Source organism: Bombina bombina, chromosome 4 (assembly GCF_027579735.1).
Source record: "Bombina bombina isolate aBomBom1 chromosome 4, aBomBom1.pri, whole genome shotgun sequence".
NCBI lineage: Eukaryota > Metazoa > Chordata > Amphibia > Anura > Bombinatoridae > Bombina > Bombina bombina.
In genome coordinates, this window is record NC_069502.1 from 331,297,005 (window position 1) to 331,320,115 (window position 23,111).

The window sequence follows — 23,111 nt, forward strand, 5'->3', positions numbered from 1 at the left end:
GGCATTTATCATTGGACCACCAGTTCTTGTGAACTGCTGGTGCAATGCTGCCCACTGCTGATTTGCGGCCGCTAGCGGGGGTGTCAACCAACCCAATCGTATTATATCGGGTTGATTTCTGTCCGCGGCCTCAGAGCAGGCGGACAAGTTATGGACCAGCGGTCTTTAGATCGCTGCTTCATAACTTCTGTTTCCAACGAGCCTGAAGACTCGCCGGAAACAAGGGGCATCAAGCTCCATACAGAGCTTGATAAATAGGCCCCTTAGAAACAAGGTAATCACAGAGGTAAAAAGTGCATTAATATAATCATGTTGGTTATGCAAAACTGGGGAATGGGTAATAAAGGGATTAGCTATCCTTTTAAACAATACTAATTCTAGAGTAGACTGTCCCTTTAACGGGAGCTCTGAGTATGTGCTAACCCGACGAGCGTTAACTTGAATTGAGCTCAAGCAATCGCGTTTACTTTCAACTTCTAATATGAGTGATAAACCTATTATCGCTTGTGCGCAAATGTTAGTGCTCCACTCGTGATCTGGCTTAAAATGTATTTAGTGTTTAATGTCTCTTTTAATGTTGCACCATTATCTTTTCTTATTTTGAGGTTCAAGAAATTTTTTGAGATGATTCCAACCCAGTAGAGCCTTTATCAGCCTGGATGCTAATATTATTGATATCTCCCTACAATATTGCACCATCTATTCTCCTTTTTGTTTCTGAGGTCAGCAACATCATTGAAGCTTTCCTAAATACCTTCTAAATATGTATATGTATACAGTATATATATATATATATATATATATATATATATATATATATATATATATATATATATATATATATATATATATATATATAAAAAGTGGGGGGTATATTGTAGGGGGTAAGTCCCTACAAAACTTAGTTAGCGCAGGAAGTGGCTTAGGTTGCAGGGTAGGTAGGGGATTCAGTAGTGGCAGCCGTATATCTCAAAGAAAGGGGGGATGTCCTAGGATATCCCTCCAGTGGCAGAAATGGAGAGTGAGGGGTTTAGAGAAAAGCGCCTCTATAGGAATCTATTCCCACATTCCCTGTATAGGTTAATATACAAACAAAGTTGTTTAGTATAGAAAATATACAAGATTGGAATTTGTACTGTATAGAATTCCAACTAATAATACAATGTTATAATTTATAGTAATCACTAATTGTAGTTAGTACACTCAATTGTGTGTGTTTGCATATGTTCCATATAAATCACAATAACAAGGAAGTCCAGCCACAAATTAGATGTGGAAGAATAAATGTTGCAAATGCAATAAAGCTTAACACACTCTATCCAGTAGGTATTACACTTACTAGAACAAACCTCAATCGTATGAGGTAAGTTGCCGCCTCTTGTAAGTGAAAAACTTCAGGATTCCAGTAGTGTGGGTAGATATTTGGCCGTCTGTGTCTTGCCTTCTCCTCTCAGAGTATGGGTTCTGTATGCTGTATCTTTTCCTTCTCCTCTCAGAGTATGGATTCTGTATTCTGTGTCTTTGCCTTCTCCTCTCAGAGTATGGGTTCTGTGTTCTGTATCTTTGCCTTCTCTTCTCCGAGTATGGGTTCTGTATACTGGTGATGGAATTTCTCCAAGTTCCCCGCAGTATTTATATGGAAATAAAGGCAGAAGAGAAAAACATAGTGTAAAATCGTTTTTATTTAGATAAAAAGTAATATAAAAAGACAAGTGGCCACTCACATGTTCAATCCTCAAACATATGAGGTATGTAAAAGACACTCAGTATTAACCTGTGTTGCTCCACTTAAAGGATCTGGTGTGCAAGTGTTTTTCCTTTCAATTTCGCGGAAAATATCTTACAGAGATGTTTTAAAACCACAGATCCAGTGGTGTCCGTTTTTTTAGACTCAGGTAATACAGCATAGTAAAAGCAATAATATATGCAAAGTCAAGATGGTAAACTCATGGAGTCAGAATTGACTCCCAAAACAAACAAACAAAGTCTTGTAGTGAAATTCCCTAAGGATCCTTCGTTAATACATGCCAATGTCTTTTGAGGATCTTTTCTATTTCCCTGGCCCCAGTATTGTACGTGGTTATAAAGATGACTCCTGGATTGAAGTTTTTGTTATTTCTATTCTTGTTATTACATAACATTTTATTCCTATCCATCTTTTCCACCTTGGTGTATGCTGCTATTAGATCTTTCTCCTTATAACCTTTATGTAATAGTTTTGCTGTGAGACTAGTAGATTCTTCCTTGAAATCACCAATTACAGAAAGACCCCCAGTTACAAATAGAAACCCCACCAACCCCATTCTGGAGGCAGAAAACAAACCCCAAAAAAAGAGGAAGGGGAGAAGAAGAAGGGGCTGCAGAGAAGGACGAGTGGTCCAACTCAAAAAAACAAAAAGGGTCAAGATCAACAAAAATGTAGTAGAAGAAGAAAACTGTATAAAAATATTTAATCTTTCTACAAAAACACTGACAAAGATTGAAAATGATGTACTTCTAAAAGGTCTTAGTTTTGCACCCAAAAAAGGACCAAATGCCTTTGAATTATTCATTGATACACATAAGTTTATGAGGAAACTAACCCTACATAGACACTTCGAGAAAATAAAAAGAGATCGAATCAAAAATATGGAGAACATAAATGTAAAAAATCTAGACGATCAGGATTTAGAAACTCTAATTAATTTAGAAGAACTATTCCTAGAAGGAGAAAGGGTAGGAGCACAACAGGGATATACAATAAAAGACTCCAATATAGTTAAATTCAGTCCCCATACCAGCTTTAAACCTCCATCTACGTTCTTCCCAACCCAATCCAAAGGCTACCATATTGACTTAAACAAAATGTGTAATCAACATAAGATTAAATATGATAATTTAACCAAAAAAGAAAGAAACATCTTAAATCAACTTAAAAATAACACTGAAATTACAATTAGGGAAGCAGATAAAGGTGGCAGTATTGTTATACAGGACAGAGAAACATATATCAAGGAAGCAGAAAGACTACTTAAGGATGAAAATACTTATAAAAAGATACAAAATGATCCCACACCAATGTTTTCTAAGAAACTACAATAGTCATTTAGATACAGCAAAAACTGAAGGTGTACTCAATAATCAAGAGATGAAATTTCTAACCCAAGAAACACCTAAAACAGCCACTTTCTATCACCTGCCAAAGATTCATAAAGATCAGCAAAACCCACCCGGCAGACCAATAATTTCAGGAATAGGTTCTTTAACAACAAAACTTTCTGAATATGTAGACTCATACCTACAACCTTTGGTTCCAACTTTAAAAGCATACATCAGGGATACACCACATATTATAGAGCAACTGAGTAAAGTGGAATGGAAGAATAATTACAAATGGCTCACATTAGATGTAAGCACCCTATACACAAACATACCCCACAATAAAGGGATAGAGGCGATAAAATACTGGTTAAATAAAATAACAGATCTAGATGAAAAGAAGAAAGAATTTATCAAAGAATCAATCAAATTCATTCTTGAAAGAAATTATTTTAAATTTAATGAGGATTACTATGTACAGATTGGCGGTACAGCGATGGGGACTAAATTTGCCCCAAGCTACACCAATCTGTACATGGGTCTCTGGGAGGAGACGTTTATTTGGAACAACAATCCATACATTTCAAAAATAGTGACATGGGCCCGCTTCATAGATGACATTATTGTCATATGGAGTGGGGATGACATGGAACTAAAAGATTTTGTGACATACATTAATCGTAATGATTTTAACCTTACATTTACAGACAAAAGCAACAGAGAGGAGATAGAATTTCTTGATTTAATTTTATTCTCAGAAAATAACGTAATTCTAAGTAAACTGTACAAGAAACCAACAGATAGCAATGGCTATCTTAATGCCAAGAGTGGTCACCATCCCAAATGGATTAACAATATACCATTTGGACAGTATCAGAGACTAAAAAGAAATTGCTCAAAAAATAGTGATTTCAAGGAAGAATCTACTAGTCTCACAGCAAAACTATTACATAAAGGTTATAAGGAGAAAGATCTAATAGCAGCATACACCAAGGTGGAAAAGATGGATCGGAATAAAATTTTATGTAATAACAAGAATAGAAATAACAAAAACTTCAATCCAGGAGTCACCTTTATAACCACGTACAATACTGGGGCCAGGGAAATAGAAAAGGTCCTCAAAAGACATTGGCATGTATTAACGAAGGATCCTTAGGGAATTTCACTACAAGACTTTGTTTGTTTGTTTTGGGAGTCAATTCTGACTCCATGAGTTTACCATCTTGACTTTGCATATATTATTGCTTTTACTATGCTGTATTACCTGAGTCTAAAAAAACGGACACCACTGGATCTGTGGTTTTAAAACATCTCTGTAAGATATTTTCCGCGAAATTGAAAGGAAAAACACTTGCACACCAGATCCTTTAAGTGGAGCAACACAGGTTAATACTGAGTGTCTTTTACATACCTCATATGTTTGAGGATTGAACATGTGAGTGGCCACTTGTCTTTTTATATTACTTTTTATCTAAATAAAAACGATTTTACACTATGTTTTTCTCTTCTGCCTTTATTTCCATATAAATACTGCGGGGAACTTGGAGAAATTCCATCACCAGTATACAGAACCCATACTCTGAGAGGAGAAGGCAAAGATACAGAACACAGAACCCATACTCTGAGAGGAGAAGGCAAAGACACAGAATACAGAATCCATACTCTGAGTGGAGAAGGAAAAGATACAGCATACAGAACCCATACTCTGAGAGGAGAAGGCAAGACACAGACGGCCAAATATCTACCCACACTACTGGAATCCTGAAGTTTTTCACTTACAAGAGGCGGCAACTTACCTCATACGATTGAGGTTTGTTCTAGTAAGTGTAATACCTACTGGATAGAGTGTGTTAAGCTTTATTGCATTTGCAACATTTATTCTTCCACATCTAATTTGTGGCTGGACTTCCTTGTTATTGTGATTTATATGGAACATATGCAAACACACACAATTGAGTGTACTAACTACAATTAGTGATTACTATAAATTATAACATTGTATTATTAGTTGGAATTCTATACAGTACAAATTCCAATCTTGTATATTTTCTATACTAAACAACTTTGTTTGTATATTAACCTATACAGGGAATGTGGGAATAGATTCCTATAGAGGCGCTTTTCTCTAAACCCCTCACTCTCCATATATATATATATATATATATATATATATATATATATATATATATATATATATATATATATATATATATATATATATATATATATACATATATATATATATATATATATATATAGTATGTATGAATATGTATATATATATATACTGTATGTATGAATTTATATATATATATATATATATATATATTTATTTGTATATATATATACATTTATAAACATATGGGACATATCCTCTGAATGACTTTATTATTTCTTTTTACATTAATTTTTGTTATGCTATTGTTATTGTGATATTATACACTTTTTCTTTTTATAGTCAGCTATGGTTGTGACTGTTATAAATATATAAACTACATATACTAACAATATTGTTCTTAGTACAGAGCTCCACAGTAAAATAACAAAATAATAACTTATACAAGGAATATGACAAAATCATCTGTTTAAAAAAATGCACCTGCTATGCTATGTCTAACTTAGATTTTGAAAGATCTACATTGACTGAGCTTCAGCAAATTATCTACTGTCAAATGGAAAAAAATATATATCCAGGGAATGAAATTTTGTTTTTAAAACAAATAACAAGAGAATCACTTATTCTAATATAATAAAAAAAAAAGTCATAAAAAAACACACCTGCAATCTTATGTCCAAGTTAAATCTTGAAACATCCACAGGGAGTGTGATTCAGCTCATTAGCTGCGTTCAAAGGAAAAGAAAAGCTATCCTGGGCGTGAAATTTAAACCTAAGGGATTTTGCATAAAAAGGCATATATTAAAATTATGATAGGCATTTCGTTTCAGCATGTACTTAAAACAGCTACTGCTAGGATGGAGATTTCTGTTTTTAATAAGGATTGTAGCCGAAATAAAATACTACCCATCCTGCACCCTAGATGGGCAATATGACCTGCCAAGTATAATTAGGAAGGGGGATGTGGAACTTGGAGGAATATTTTCTATGCATAATATGGATGTTCCTCTAGACCTATCTTTCAGAAAACATCCAGGTACATTTAAATGTGTTGGGTAAGTATCAAAATTATTTTATTAATTAAATTAAAACATAGTGAGCAAATACATTATGTAGTTCTTGATCGAATTATTAAGGGCTAGATTAAAAGTGTTGCGCAAACGTTTGTGCTTTGATATTCACAATAGTTTGCGTGCAGGTTAAATTGCGCTCATATTACAAGTTGAGCACAATTGCGTAAGCGCTGTCTTGATTTAAGCTAGAATCATTACCACGATCTCAGAACTGTGGTTAAATGTTTTGCAAAATTAAGAAGTTGCACAAAACACATGAAAAATACATTACAAACTACAGTTACACTCATAATAACACTGTCTAAAAGAAATTATTTTAAAAAATATAGCACACAAAGTTATAAAGGCTCAAAGATAGGAGATCTCAGGCAAAGGACTTTAACATTGAGATACATACTTTACATGTTTAAAGATGTATATGTATGTGTATATGTAAACCGATATATAATCATGTATATATATATATATATATATATATATATATATATATATATATATATATATATATATATATATATATATATAAATAAAAATAAGTATATATATATATATATATATATATATACATATATATATACTCTCCAAAAAGCAGGCAGCTCACTGGTCTTTGCAATAAAACTCGAATTTATTATATCAGATTAAAAAACAAACGTTTCGGCACTGCATTGTGCCTTTGTCAATGTTATACAACAACAAGTACAAGGACAGAGTGCACCCAAGCACCCAGGATCAGCAGTGGACTGATCCTGGGTGCACTCTGTCCTTGTACTTGTTGTTGTATAACATTGACAAAGGCACAATGCAGTGCCGAAACGTTTGTTTTTTAATCTGATATAATAAATTCGAGTTTTATTGCAAAGACCAGTGAGCTGCCTGCTTTTTGGAGAGTATAGTTATGATATTAGCAGTGCACCGTGGCATTATTTAAAGTATGATTGTGCTATCCTATCCATGACATTATATATATATAGGTAAAAAATATATATTGTACCAAAATACCATCAGATCTATATAGAAATATGTTTTTATGAATACATGGAGCATATTCTGCTATGTGCAGAACATTGGAATGTGAAATATTCATATTTTCATGTTGTTTTAGTGCATATGAGAATAAGAGTTTGGGTCCATCTTTTTCTACATTGACATCTATGGAGGAAGAGGTTATCTTTTGCATGACAGTCTTATTGGGCTGGTAGTAACTTGCTTGTGAGTATCGGGTTTGCGCAAGCATAATAACTTTTTACTTTCAACACATAAAACCAGCACAACCTGACGCACGCAAAAAGTTTACTTCTAGCGCACCACTTGTAATCTAGCCCTTAATATCCAAAATTGTCAAAAAACTAAGAGAACTACCCAAAGGGTCAGAAAATAAAAATAAATTCTATAAAAACATTCCTTTCATGAACCTATGATTTTCAGTTTTATTTTTACAATAAATAACATTTGCTTTTAGTATAACTAATATAATAGTATGCTTTTCTGTTAATGATTACAAAAACAGGGTCTTATTATTTCCTTCCTTTTTAAATGTCCCTGAAAATATATTTTCACATATTCATCAAAATAACATCAGATATGACACACAATTTGTAGTCCATTCTCCACAAAAGACAAGGGGGACCATTTATCGATGTCTGGCGAACATGATCCGCTGATTAACATTGCACAAGCAGTTCTGGTGAACTGCTTGTGCAATGCCACCCCCCTGCAGATTCACGGCCAATCGGCCGCTAGCAGGGAGTGTCAATCAACCCGATTGTATAGGATCAGGCGGACTGATGTCCACAGCCACAGAAGCAGCGGACGAGTTAAGGAGCAGCGGTCTTAAGACCGCTGCTTCTTAACGCCTGTTTCCGGTGAGCCTAAAGGCTCAAGCGGAAACAGGGGTATTTGGCCCCATTCAGGCCAGGGGTATTTGGCCTTGTTTGGGCCATGATAAATCGGCCAAAAGGTGTAAAATGAAACTCCAACTGAATAGTAAAACCTTGAAAAAAGAAAAGTTTGCTTTTTTTTTTTTACGAGTAAAGAACAAATATACATTACAGAAAAAAATGCAATCTTTTTTGTTAAAACTTTGGGTTATAGACTAGTGAAAATATTATAGGTTGCAAATTCTCTTGATATAATCATTTATTTAGATATTGTTTTTTAAGGGAAATTTGTTAAAATCTCTAAAATATTCTTAATTTTAAAAAAATACTGTTAAAAGTGTTTTAAGGCTCAATAGCAATTTATTAATAACTTTTATTATAATTCATTCTACACATCTTTTAGTGATATCAATAGATATTCAACAAAGTAAACATTACATTTTAAAAGGGGATTAATATATTATTTATTTGTGGTTATAAAAGATAGGATTTTAAAAATGTATTACTGTCATAATAAATGTGTTTAAAACAGTACACAGTATTTGTCTATCAAGTTACACGGAAAACAATTTTTTTTAGTAATGTATTTGTGCACAAACATACACTTCCTGTTTCGAAATCATAGCAAACAGCTTTAACATTAACTTTTTAATGCAAAATATTTCCATATTTTTAATGTGTTGTATCATATGCATAATATAATGTGTTTAATGCTAAGAGACTATCATTAGGAGAGGAAGTTTTTGCTTGTTTGTTTGTTAATGTAAAACTGTATAAAACAACTATACAATTACTACTCTGCTTTTGATCACATGATTTTTACAAGGATCCAACACATAGTAACAGATGTAACTATTGGGATCTAAAGTATTTTATACATTTTACTGGTTTGCTACAATTATGTAATACTGAGATAGCTTATATTTTGTTTTCTTTTAAGCAGGGGAATATCTAGATATTGCTAAGCCTCAGGGCAAAAGCTGTGGCTGGCCCCCCATTTCATAGGCACTCTTTCTGGCTATTTGTAATCAGTAGACCTTGAGCTGGCAGCCAAATTGGAAAAAGAGTAGCTGCTTCTTTATGAATGACAGTCATCCTTCCATTTGAATAGTCTGTGCTAGATGATATGCCCAGCTTTCCTGTACAAATATGGCTGCATGTTTTTCTGTATAGAAACTCTGTGGCAGCCATCTTGGAAACCCTGCCACTATATTGTAACGGCTAATTCATACACTTTTCTTAAACTGTAAACCTGGTTTACAATCAGAGGGGCCAGATAGGATGCAAGTGAGGTGATGCCAATACTGATTGCATGGCCTAATGTGACACATAGAGGTGTGGCTCCAGTCTCATTTGGGACCTCTGAGACCACAGTAGTTATACCCTTTGTCTTTAACATGTTACAGAGTGAAGATATCTTGGGGTCAATGTATAACTGGTTATTTATTGATGTATTATTTACCTGAATTATTTTACAAGAATATGACATTAAAATCCATCTTCCTCCTGTATTAATTGGTTTTGTTTAGTCTGTTTTATGTATCTGTATTTCTCTTTTACATTGATTCATAGCCTCGGTGTACACAGATTTTAAAAATACATTTCCATATTATTATTAGGCTAATATTTGCTTTGAATAAATAAATATGTCTTGCATTTATTTTGTGTTTATCGTCTCTTTAAGTCATCAGATCGAGTTCTTTTCCCTAGTATCGATCAATCTGACGTGGCCTCTGTAAAATGCTACACTTATTGTGTCTATTCAGACCAAAGAAGCGAATAGGCTTGAAGCAGAGGTTTACTAAGCCTTAAATAATCTTAGATAGAAAATAAGCACCTTTTCTTTAATTACTAATGTAAAGAGGTATATTGTCTAACACAAAACTCTTTCAGTTTTAATTTAAGAAGTTTCCAGTTTGTACAGTCAATGAGGTTTGCCATTGAGGAAATAAACAAGAACATAAAATTGCTACCTAACCTGACCCTGGGGTACAGAATCTATGATGGATGCATTACTCATTATCAAGCAATACGAGCTGCACTGTCCTTGATTACCGGAGTTGGACATAATACTGACAATTGTACCCACCTGCCATTAACACCAGTAATCATTGGAGGTTCAAAGTCTACCCAATCTATTATCATTGCAAAGATCGTAGAGGTTTTCAACATGCCAATGGTATGCTTTAGTTTCATTTTTAATTGTATATTTTGATTTGAAATATAAAGTGTTTTTTTATTATTTTCTGGAACATTGTCATATAAAAGCAGATTTTATATTTATGAATAAATTAATTAATAGTTAATCAAAAGTCAAATCAGTAGAAAATATAGTTGTTTTTTTTATGTAACTTGTACCATATATAGCTGCTAAGTAGGACCTGCCAACTTGATTGTTTGAAAAATCAGATGCCATGTCAAGTCACAGGAATGTCCAGACCAGCTATATACAAATCCAATTTTAGCCCAGTTTAGCTGACTTTTCATCCGACTTGCCAAAACAGTTTTCTCATTAGCTGTGAAGTATTCCTTAAACTTCTTTAAAGTTCTTTGAAACACAATTCTAAACTAACTTGGTAACCAACACACAACTGAAACCCAAACATGTGTTAAATTAAAATATTGTAATAGTGTATTTTAAACACAATCATTTTATTAAAGGGATTCGATAGAGCTTCACATTTTAAACAACTTTCCAATTTGCTTTCATTATAAATTTTGATAGTTGCTATAGTTATATTTTTAAAGGGACATTAAACACTAAATACATTTTATAGGAATAGTATTGAGATTTTGCCCCACCCCCCTGTAGTCATGGGTGCCACCATGTTGAAATCTGTCATTTACTACATTCCAGTGCTGAGATGTTTGCAAATGTGCAGCAACTCTCCCTCAGATACAGGAAGGTGCTGAAACTTGCCTCCTTTCCATGGCATTATAGTGAGACAGGAACATGTGACAGGAATATGTATTGTTACAAACTCTGTTGCTATATAGTGCTCAAAACACGTACACTGTCTGAGTCAACCTAGGTTTGATCTTATGGAAAGGAACTAAACTTTATGGATACCAAGAGAAAGAAGTAAATTAAAAATATATAATAAAATACATTGGAAAGCAAAACATGCAGCCGACTTAGTGCACATGATATGGAACTGTCCCAGAATCAGACAACTCTTGATGAAAGTAGAATTTTGGCTAAAAAACATACTCACGGTTCTCCCTCTTGAGCTGACATTGCTATATAGTGTGTTTTTAGGGAAGGTTAGGGGAAAAACTACATCCTCAGTATAAAGTAATCAATATGACCATTCTTGCAGTCAGATATTTAAAGTGGATGTAAATTTTTAACATATTGACCTTCCAAATCTGTTCTTATGCACTCTTTTATTAATACCGCATACTTTTTTTCTTTAAATGTAGAAAAAATAAGTTAATATTTACGTTTGTAACTCGTCTCCGTTTTCAGGCAGAGCTCCTCCCATCCATAATTTCCCTTCTTTTCAGCGCATAACGTCTGGAGCGGTCCCACCCGCTCTCTGACGTATTACCCTTGCGCGTTCACGATGGCTCCTTTTTGTGCGCATGCGCTTCTAATTTAGTGCCGAATATGCGCATGCGTGTACTCTAGACTTCCTGAATTGCGCATGCGTTTCTAAACTCGCGATCGTGACTTCAAATCTTTGTGCGCATGCGTTGCTAGCGGGTATGTTATCAAAGCTTCGAAAGCCAGCTGAAGTTGTTTTACGCATGCGCTTATAAAAGACACATGCGCATAAATTCACAATGACGTTAAGAAAAAGGGGCTGGACGCCACGGGGTACGCCAAATTATTAGTTTAGGCAAATGTCAATCACTGTAAGAAAAGCGGAACAAAATGGCGGGCGGAGGGAGAAAGCAAGACTTTTTTAGTTATAGAGGTATATATATCGATATAATATTATGTTTTTACAAAATTGATGACTTAAACTTATGCTATTTTTGGATGATAAAGCAGTTGTGACTGTCGACTAGCAGTGAGTTTACATCCACTTTAATTTTCAAGAAGTGGAAGATGAAAACAATCCTATCTGTTGCTGAAGTCAAAAACCATTTGAGAAAACAATGTATATTAGAGCAGATAGATACCACTATGAATGATGAAGCGGATATCAGGAAGTTTTTCACAAAATGGTCAGTTTTTATTAAAACCCTACCTCCAGCTGAAATATACTATTTGATTTTTCCATTTAGGAACTCAGAATTAGTGTTATTGGGAGTATGGTAAGGATATTTTTCTTACCAAGTTATCCGGCCCAGCTGTGAGGGGAGGGGGAGAGGGGGGGAGGAGAGGGGGGATGGAGAGGAAGGAAGGGGAGATATATATTCCCCCCCCCCCTATTTTTTTTCCTACTTTCTCCTTCGTTCCCCTGGTGGAAGAGGGCACTCACTAGGAAGGGAAAAAGGAGGAGAGGGGGGAGGAGGTGAGAGGGAAAGGTGAAGATAAGACTGTTGGTCAACACATAGGGGTAATTCTGAAGTCCTGTGAATTACTGGAACAAGGTATAAGGAATTTGGATGGGTTAATTCATAAGGTAAACTTCCATGTTACTTGTATATTTTCATGCATACCCCTCATATATTCTGTGGACTACAATGTAAATATCAGTTTGCGATATTGGGTTATATTATGTTAGAGGGAAATTACTATAATTGGTGGCTCTTGGTTAGTTAACAACCAAGCAGGGAAGCGGGTGGCTGAGGGGCAGAGGGGAGGGGGGATATTGAAAAAAAGAGAAAATTGAACTGTTGGTAAACATCCAGGGGTAAACATGTAGTTCTTATGAATTATTAGTACAAAATGTCAGGATCTGGGTTGTGCTATCTTATAAGGTAGAACTTTCAGGTTTTTCTTTTTTGATTGTTTAAACTGTGGATCATAAAGAAAAGATCAGATTGTGACATAAATATAGCTGTACAATTTAGGTTGGAACTCAAATCTGCATAATTTGTATGTATTTTTTCTAATGTAAATATTGTGTTGTAGTATATCCCTTGTCCTTTATTCTTTTGTACCCTGAATCAGATTACCAACTTAAAAATAAATTTAAAAAAAACAAAAAAACATTGGAAAGCTTTTTAAAATTAAAATTAAATAGCATCTGAGAGCGTCACACTAAATGATAGAGACATCAAACTCAGCATAGAATCTATCAGCAGTTAAGTACTGTGTGGCATGAGGCAGCAGTGACTGCAACATATTCTAGAGGAAGAGTGGAGCAGTTCTTCAGGTAAGAATGCACTTTTTAGTTAAAATTTATCATAATTTTAAACAGTAAGTGGCAATGTAGCACCTTTTATTTCCCCTTCATCTTGAAAAGTTTCAAGTGGCATACCAAAATATACAATGAAGCTTAATTAAAATTCCTAGTCAACTGTAGATTTATTTCCTAATTGTTTTGGTCCATTACTATTGTAATTAGTATGTAACACTCATATGCAAAATATATAAGGGATATTACATCATTTTTAAAACTACTCTAGAGGGTTCTCAAAGAGGAAAATATAGATTACTAAATCTTAACTACTGAAAATGAATATTTAAATTATTAGTTCATTCTTATGTAGTATTGACATTGTTTTTCAGGTGTTTATATATATATATATATATATATATATATATCCTTTCTAAAACTAAATGGCTGAACCTCATAGGCCATCACATTTATTATGAATGCAATGAAATGTAAATACTAACGTCACTACATTAGATTCCATTAAAAAAAAAAGTCAAATTACACAAACAGAACTAGAATCAAATACAAGTTAAAACATTGGGGATGATTTATCATGTCCCGTACAGCCCCTAATGCCTCTGTTTTCGTGTGAGCCTTCAGGCGGTCTTAAGACCGCTGCTCCTTAACTCGTCCACCTACTCTGAGGCGGCGGACAGCAATCCGGTATACGATCGGGTTGATTGACACCCCCTGCTATCGGCTGATTTGCCGCAAACCTGCAGGGGGCGGCATTGCACAAGCAGTTCACCAGAACTGGTTGTGCAATGTTAAATGCCAACAGCGTATGCTGTCGGCATTTAGCGATGCAGGACAGACATAATTCACTATAGCGAATCATGTCCGTCCGGGGTATGATAAATCTACCCCTTAGGGTTAATATAAAAAAAAAAAATGATATACTTCTCAATTCATTATTTGTGTAATCAGAGCACAGTTTTAGGAACACTGATATTCTCTTCTTTTATTACTCTGGTGAAGGTAATTGTCACTGCAGTATTGTCACAGCTCACATTACCCACCCACTTTAACAATAATGGCTATGGAAGACAGTTATATAAATCATATTGCATGGGCTGACGTATTGTTTTGTACTACTATCCATCACACCTTCTAAAATGTCATACAGAAATATTACTACTGCAACATTTTTTCAATGGCTAACTGCATTAATGGTAACTATGCATTGGTGTTGCATTTTGCTGCACCATTTGCATCTTTGATGATCACAAGCAGGACTGAATGCCAAAGATTATATTACTTTAAAGGGGATGCCTTTTGTATTATTTATTAGCCATGATACAAGCTCATTAATATTGTCTCTCGTTCCAAAAGCTTAGAAGCAGGAGTGATGTGCTTTATAATAGAACTAAACTAGCAACATATTATCATTTGCAAAATTAGAAATAAAATGTCAGGTAAAGTTAGGTGTTTGCAAACTACCCTCTAACAAACATTCAACTGAACTTCATCCACAGATAAGCTACTTCTCAACTTGTGCATGTTTAAGCAACAAGTACGAGTATCCAACATTTCTTCGCACCATCCCCAGTGATTTGTTCCAGTCTCAAGCTTTAGCACAGCTAGTTAAACATTTTAACTGGTCATGGATTGGTGTAATAACTGAAAATAATGACTATGGCTCACATGCTGTTAGACTGTTTAAAGCCGAGGCTGAAGCGTTGGGAATATGTGTGAGCTTTACTGAAATTGTACCTACGATTATTTATCCAGGAACAATTTCACAAATTGTAAAAAGTATCTCCATACACAAAGCAAAAGTTGTTTTAATGGTCATGAGTGAAAATGTTGCAGCCCTGATATTTAAAGAAGTACTTTCTCAAAATGTAACTGGAATTCAATGGATTGCAAGTGAGTCTTGGGCTACCACAGAAATGTTTTTTAATGAAGAATCATACCCATATTTTGGTGGCACAATAGGATTTGCTATTCAAAAAGCAGAAATACCAGGCCTGAAACAATTCCTTCTTCAAATTCATCCATCACAGCAAACACACAACCCCTTCATAACTGAGATGTGGGAAGATGTTTTTAAATGTTCTCTGAAAAGTGACAACAATCTATCTGATGTGAGCAAATCACCATGCACCGGCACTGAAGATTTACACAAAAGTGACAGCATTTATCTGAATATGAATAATCTACGGATATCGTACAGTGTTTATAAAGCAGTTTATGCAGTTGCTCATGCATTGCATGATATGCATAACTATTTATTAAATAAAACCTCAAGCACGCCGTTCAGGTTGGATCTTTGGAAGGTAAGATAAAAAAAAGTACATCAAAGTGAGTTCAGTTAATTTGTCCAAATACAAAAAAACTAAACAATTTAAATTTACTTCTTTTGTCAAATTTCCCTTTATTTGTATTGTTTATTGAAACTTAACTCCTTTCTATGAGAGAATATTTAGAGCATGGACTTTAGCACTATGGGCTCCATTTATGAAGCTGTGATGTTAGCTTCTAAGCGCAATGCGAACAACAAGTTAAGAACCATAGGTATTAAAGGGAGAGTCAATATTAGATTTTTTGTTGTTTAAAAAGATAGATAATCCCATTATTACCCATTCCCCAGTTTTGCATAACCAACACAGTTATAACAATACACTTTTTACCTCTGTAATTACGTTGTATCTATGTAGACTGCCCCCTTATTTCAGTTCTATTAACAGACTTGCATTTTAGCCAATCAGTACTGACTCCTAGGTAACGCCCTCTAGTGGTGAAAAACTGTCAAAATGCCTTCAGATTAGAGGCGGCTTTCAAGATCTAAGAAATTAGCATATGAGACTACCTAGGTTTAGCTTTCAACTAAGAATACCAAAAGAACAAAGCAAAATTGGTGATAAAAGTAAATTTGGATCATGAAATTTTGTTTTGGACTTTAAGGCTGTTGTTTCCTAATCCGATCAAACTCACACTAGATTGATCTAACCAGGGTTATTGACTGCCCTAGCTCTGGCACATCTGGTTGTACAAGAGCAATGGGAGGGATGGCACAAGAGAGTTATGGTTCAATCATAACTATATCCATCACTGAGGCAGGCTCCTGTAGTCAGGTTCTGTGCATGGGAACCTAGTCTACCTGCATCTTAAAAAAAATAAAATACACACATATATATATATATATATATATATATATATATATAAACAGCAGGCAGGCCAACACTCACAGTTAATATTTCATCCACCCAGGGTGCTTCCAAAGTATTGATAATAGTGAAGAAAAGGGATGCACTCGCCAGGATTTTCAAAGTTACCATTTAATGTAACGTTTCAGAGTGTTACCCCCTTCGTCAGACAATACAAAATAACAATGGAACGTTACATTAAATGGCAACTTTGAAAATCCTGGTGAGTGCATCCCTTTTCTTCACTACTATATATATATATATATATATATATATATATATATATATATATATATATATATATATATATATATATATATATATATATATATATATATATATATATATATATATATATGAACAAAAAGAATGCAGACAACTTCTCCAATGTCCAATACTCGATTTATATATCTTTGTTAAAGGAATTTTACAAAAACACATGCACACTCCTGAGCATATCTAAATCTGCTCTCATGAGAGAGAGTTGAATTTCAACCAAGGATTTAAAGACTAAGAAGTATATTGTATAGAAGAAGGATACTAAATAGTTTATGTATTCACAAGCCATTAATAACAAAAAAATATTATTCATCTTTATTTGCTTTTACTTAATTGTAACTTTTTTCTTTTATACCAAAACTGTTTTCATGATATTCCAACTTTTCTTTTAGTTCAATGGGCAGTAAAGTCAATTTTAAACTTTAATGATTCAGATAGAGTAAGCAATTTTAAACAACTTTCCAATATATTTATATTAAATATTTTGCTTTGTTCTCTTGTTATCATTTGTTGATAAGTATACCTAGCTAGGCCTCAGGAGCAGAAATGCATTACTGGGAGTTTGCTGCTGATTGATGACTGCACATATATGTGTCTTGCCATTGGCTCACCTGATGTGCTCAGCTAGCCCTCAATAGTGCATTCCTGGTACTTTAACAAAGGATACCAAGAGAATTAAGTGCATTTGATAATAGAAGTTAATTGGAAATGTGTTAAAAGTTTGTGTCCTATTTGAATCATGAAAGAAAATGTTTTGGGTTTGGCCAGTGTTACATGAAAATTATTTGCGAACGACCCACTTAAAAATAGTAGCAGCGCTAGTACTACCAGCATTGCTACTGTGACAAAACCACCGGATTTGTCCATAGCCTCCTCCAGCAGATCTTAGCCTTTGAGCACTCTGCAATAAGTTAAAAATCGCCCTTTCACTTCCCTCCCTCCCCCTAAGAATGCTGGTTGGCTAGAAAATGTCACAGTTTCTCACTGTCAATCTACTCTGTTGCTCCTTCCTGGTTTGCAAGCATTGGATAATGCCTGCTTGCATCATAAAAACAGCATACAGCAACTGTCCTTGAATATTCGTTACAACATTTTCATCCCACCAGGTGCTGAACCAAAGAAGCTTACATTCCTGCTTTTTCAAATACAGATGCCAAGGGGATGAAGAAAAATTGATAATAGTAGTCAATTAGAAAGTTGCTTAAAATTGCATGCTCTATCTGAATCATGAAAGAAAAAAATATCAGCTCAGTATCCCTTAATATTGTTCTAATGGCTTCTCAAGTTTAATATACTCTTTCAGCTCGTAGAGCAGTATTAATATAGGTTCCTATTAACTTTGCTGTACATTAGCAATATATATTACATTACCTATTATCTTGTATTTGTTCAGTTATATAAATAATTTTATTTGTTCCCTAGTTGTTTCAATTTCTGAAAAATGTAAACTTCACAATGGGTGCTGGCGACAAAGTGAACTTTGACCAAAATGGAGATCCATATCCATCTTATGACCTTGTGAATTGGCAAAAATCAAATAATGGAGCCTTTATTTTTGCTCATGTGGGAACATTCAACAAAGATGAGAAGTTTATGGTAGATGAAGATAAAATTGTATGGCAAGGAAGTCAAAAAATGGTAGGGGCTATGTAAAACAATGTTTAGTTATCATTCTACTTTTAAAATACTTGATGCTGTTGGATGCTTCTCTTTAAAAACTATTATGATTTTTACATTATAAAAGAAAGGTTTGCAGTAAATTAATATTTTACTAACTGGTTTTATGTCAGCTGTGCATGTCGATCACATGCACATTAGAGTAGGGTTGCCATCCGTCCCTTAAAATACAGAACACTTATAAGTTACACATGCTGCAGGGTGTGCAGGGAGGAATATGAATAGTGCTGTCCAGAAACACAATACATGTTCCACCCTGCATACCCTGCAGCATGTGTAACTCATAAGTGTCCAGGAAAACATGGCTGAGGTGGCAACCCTACATTAGAGGGACATATAACCCCAAATTAAAATAGGGCAATACTCTCTTTCAAATGAGGGGTCTCATCCCCCCTATAATTAAATCAGATGAGGATACAGAGGCAAGTGATCACCATTTTTAACAGTGATCATCTGCATTCTGGAGCAGTGTTTCTCAACTGCGGTCCTCAAGTAACTCCAAAAGGCCAGGGTTTCATAATAGCTGAACCAGTGCTCAGGTGAAGTAATCAGCTGATCAGTAACCATGGTTACGAACCTGCTCTCACCCATCAGCTGATTATTTCACCTGTGCGGTTCAGCTATAATGAAAACCTGGCCGGTTGGGGGTACTTATGGACCGTGGTTGAGAAACAGTGATCTAGAGGGATAAATGACCCCTCATTTGAAAAAAGGGATTTACCCTCATAAATTGTTGTCACTTTTCCCTCTAGCAAATAAAATATGGAATTAAAGGTTCCGTACTTAGCAGTTAACAGTATTGTGATAACTGGATTACCTCAGCTATTATATATTTTTAGATAATACTGTTAGAAAAATAAATTAGACTAATGTATCTTAAAATCAAAAGGCTCTTCAGAATAATAAAACTAGGTTGTTTACTTTCATGTGACCCGCTGCTTCCAGTTATTAAAAAACTGATTAGGCTAAATTAGTTCATAGATTACATCATTAAGTTTCTCAAAACCAGTGTTTCAACATAGCAGATTTAAATTGTAATGTTTTCTAATTATATATATAAATTACATTATATGAACTGGGACACATTGATGTATCTGCTTCAATGGTTTTTCTAATTCATTAGTATCCATGAGCAACTACCCATGTAGCAATGCTAAAGAAACAAGTAGAAAATTACATTCAGTTTTTTAAGCAAATATGTAAGTTCTTCCAACCTTTAAAGTCTATCAGCTAGATTACGAGTTTTTCGTTTTGAGCTGTGCGGTGCTAACGAGCAGTTGTCTCTCACTGCTCACTTACCTGCAGCGCTGGTATTACGGGTTTTTACAAACCAGGCGTTAAAAGGCAAGAAGTGAGCGTTGAGCAAAATTGTGCTCCTTACCGCACTTCAATACCAGCGCTGCTTAAGTCATCGGTGATCTGGTCGTACGTGCTTGTGCACAATTTCTCCATAGGAATCAACTGGGAGAGCCGGCTGAGAAAAAGTCTGACACCTGCAAAAAAGCAGCGTAAAACCCCTTACACAGCCCCATTGGTTCCTATGGGGAAATACATTTTATGTTTACACCTAACACCCTAACATGAACCCCGAGTCTAAACACCCCTAATCTTACACTTATTAACCCCTAATCTGCCGCCCCCGACATCACCAACACCTACATTATACTAATTAAACCCTAATCTGCCGCTCCTGACACCGCCACCACCTTTATTATACTTATTAACCCCTAATCTGCTGCCCCCAACATCGCCAACACCTACATTATATTTATTAACCCCTAATCTCCCTCCCCCAATGCCGCTACAACCTATGTACACTTATTAACCCCTAATCTGCGGTCCCCAACATCACCGCCACTATAATAAACATATTAACCCCTAAACCGCCACACTCCCGCCTTGCAAACATTAGTTAAATATTATTAACCCCTAATCTGCTGCCCCTAACATCATCGCAACCTACCTACATTTATTAACCCCTAATCTGTTGTCCCCAACGTCGCCACCACTATACTAAATGTATTAACCCCTAAACCTAAGTCTAACCCTTACACCCCCTAATTTAAATATAATTTAAATAAATCTAAATAAAAAATAATATTATTAACTAAATAATTCCTATTTAAAACTAAATACTTACCTATAAAATAAACCCTAAGATAGCTACAATATAACTAATAGTTACATTGTAGCTATATTAGGGTTTATTTTTATTTTACAGGCAAGTTTGTATTTATTTTAACTAGGTACAATAGTTATTAAATAGTTATTAACTATTTAATAACTACCTAGCTAAAATAAATACAAAAGTACCTGTAAAATAAAAACTAACCTAAGTTAAAATAACGCCTAACCTAACCCTACAATTAAATAAATTAACTAAATTAAAAACAATTAAATAAATTAAATTAAATTAGCTAAAGTACAAAAAAACACTAAATTACAGAAAATAATAAACAAATTACAAGATATTTAAACTAATTACATCTAATCTAATAGCCCTATCAAAATAAAAAAAGCCCCCCCAAAATAAAAAAACCCTAGCCTAAACTAAACTATCAATTGCCCTTAAAAGGGCCTTTTGCAGGGCATTGCCCCAAAGAAATCAGCTCTTTTACCTGTAAAAAAAATACAAACAACCCCCCCAACAGTAAAACCCACCACCCACACAACCAACCCCCCCAAATAAAACCCTAACTAAAAAAACCTAAGCTCCCCATTGCCCTGAAAAGGGCATTTGGATGGGCATTGCCCTTAAAAGGGCAGTTAGCTCTATTGCATGCCCAAACCCTAACCTAAAAATAAAACCCACCCAATACACCCTTAAAAAAACCTAACACTAACCCCCTGAAGATCGACTTACAGTTCTGAAGATTGGACATCCATCCACAAGGAAGCGGCGGAAGTCTTCATCCAAGCCGGGCCGAAGTCCTCAACGAAGCCGGGAGAAGTCTTCATCCAAGCCGGGCGAAGTGGTCCTCCAGACGGACAGAAGTCTTCATCCAGACGGCATCTTCTATCTTCATCCATCCGACGCGGAGCGGCTCCATCTTCAAGACATCCGACGCGGAGCATCCTCTTCTGCCGACGACTAACAACGAATGAAGGTTCCTTTAAGTGACGTCATCCAAGATGGCGTCCCTTAGATTCTGATTGGCTGATCGAATTCTATCAGCCAATCGGAATTAAGGTAGAAAAAATCCTATTAGCTGATGCAATCAGACAATAGGATGGAAGTTCAATCCTATTGGCTGATTGTAATTATTGTTATTATTATTATTATTACAATTAATATTATTATTATATGCCGTGCATATTTTGTTCTATTTGTGTAAAGGTAGCATATATATGAAAATACATGTTGAACTATTAACAGTACTGTTTTAATTAGTAGAAGAAGTCAAGTTTTAGTACAAAATTCTGTATTTAAGTTTTAGAGGTTTTTGTAGATAAACTTAAAGATTGTCAACTCAAATAAAGTACTGTATAGCAAAATGTAAATACCATGCATGTGTGGTAGATATTCACTTAATATCAAATACTTTTTTTCACATTATAGTAGAAAAATGTGGGTAAAATGTTTTTACAAACAACAGACCAAAAGAGTGAAGTAAGTGGCAGCTAGTAATAAGGTAAAACGTAGCTTTTATTGAAAAAGCATATTAAAATGAGCGTAAACAGGACAATCCAAATAAAACCTCTGGCTGGTAGGCTGGCTTATGCATTTCGGCTGAATTCCGTAATCATAGCTAGCAATTACCAGTCACAGGTGCAATATATACAAATACATTGTTTCTCATTGGTTAAAAGAAACTTGTTGCTAATACAAATGTAACAGAGGTTTAAAGATACAGTGAGCACAAACGGACTAGGATAAAACAATAGTACCCTCATTATAGTTATAGATGGGTGCAGTTGAGGAATATTGAAAGATATAAGAGCAAAATCATCAGATATTACAGCAGTGGATATACGCTACCATATATACAGTATATATATATATATATATATATATATATATATATATATATATATATATATAAATATAGAAAGATCGGAGATGACGCTCTATCTAGAAAATATATATGTAAACCAGTGAATGTGGTTACTATTGCAGGTGATAATTTATCCCTATCCACATCAATGGATATATCAATTCAACAAAGTTCATATATTTATAAACAGACTAATCCATATATGTACATGTCAGATATATCAGACAGGTTAGTATATATACGTTTCAGACAGTAGAAAACATAAGATCATTAAAATCATTGAAATTAAATTAGTATTCATGCAGCACAATGAAACATAACATAGCATAAATTATCACTAAATAAATAAATAAATAAATATGTCTAAAGTAAAGAGTAGTTAGGTGCAAGAAAGTCCTTAATCCAAAGTGTTGGTATCTTGTGCCAGAGAGAGGGGTTCTACAGCCTTTCAGATGTGCACTTACTTGATATACCCTCAATCAGTATGAGGTAAGTGAATGGTATCAGTCAGGCACTCCCAGAGTATGGATCACAGTGTCGATGGATTTTGAATTCCTCAGGTCCCACTGATTGTGAAGACAGAAACTTCCA

The 23,111-nt window shown here is 34.6% G+C and overlaps 1 protein-coding gene across 1 annotated transcript in view; it reads left to right on the forward strand.

The window, feature by feature from the left end:
• Positions 1-6,025: 6,025 nt before the first annotated feature.
• The window catches only part of LOC128657431 (extracellular calcium-sensing receptor-like), a 47,419-nt gene continuing 30,333 nt past the window's right edge, over positions 6,026-23,111 (forward strand). Inside the window, exons 1-4 of the mRNA XM_053711783.1 lie at positions 6,026-6,249; positions 10,038-10,323; positions 14,896-15,699; positions 18,271-18,486. Coding sequence (XP_053567758.1) covers positions 6,026-6,249; positions 10,038-10,323; positions 14,896-15,699; positions 18,271-18,486 — 1,530 coding nt within the window. The remainder of the gene's footprint in view (positions 6,250-10,037; positions 10,324-14,895; positions 15,700-18,270; positions 18,487-23,111) is intronic.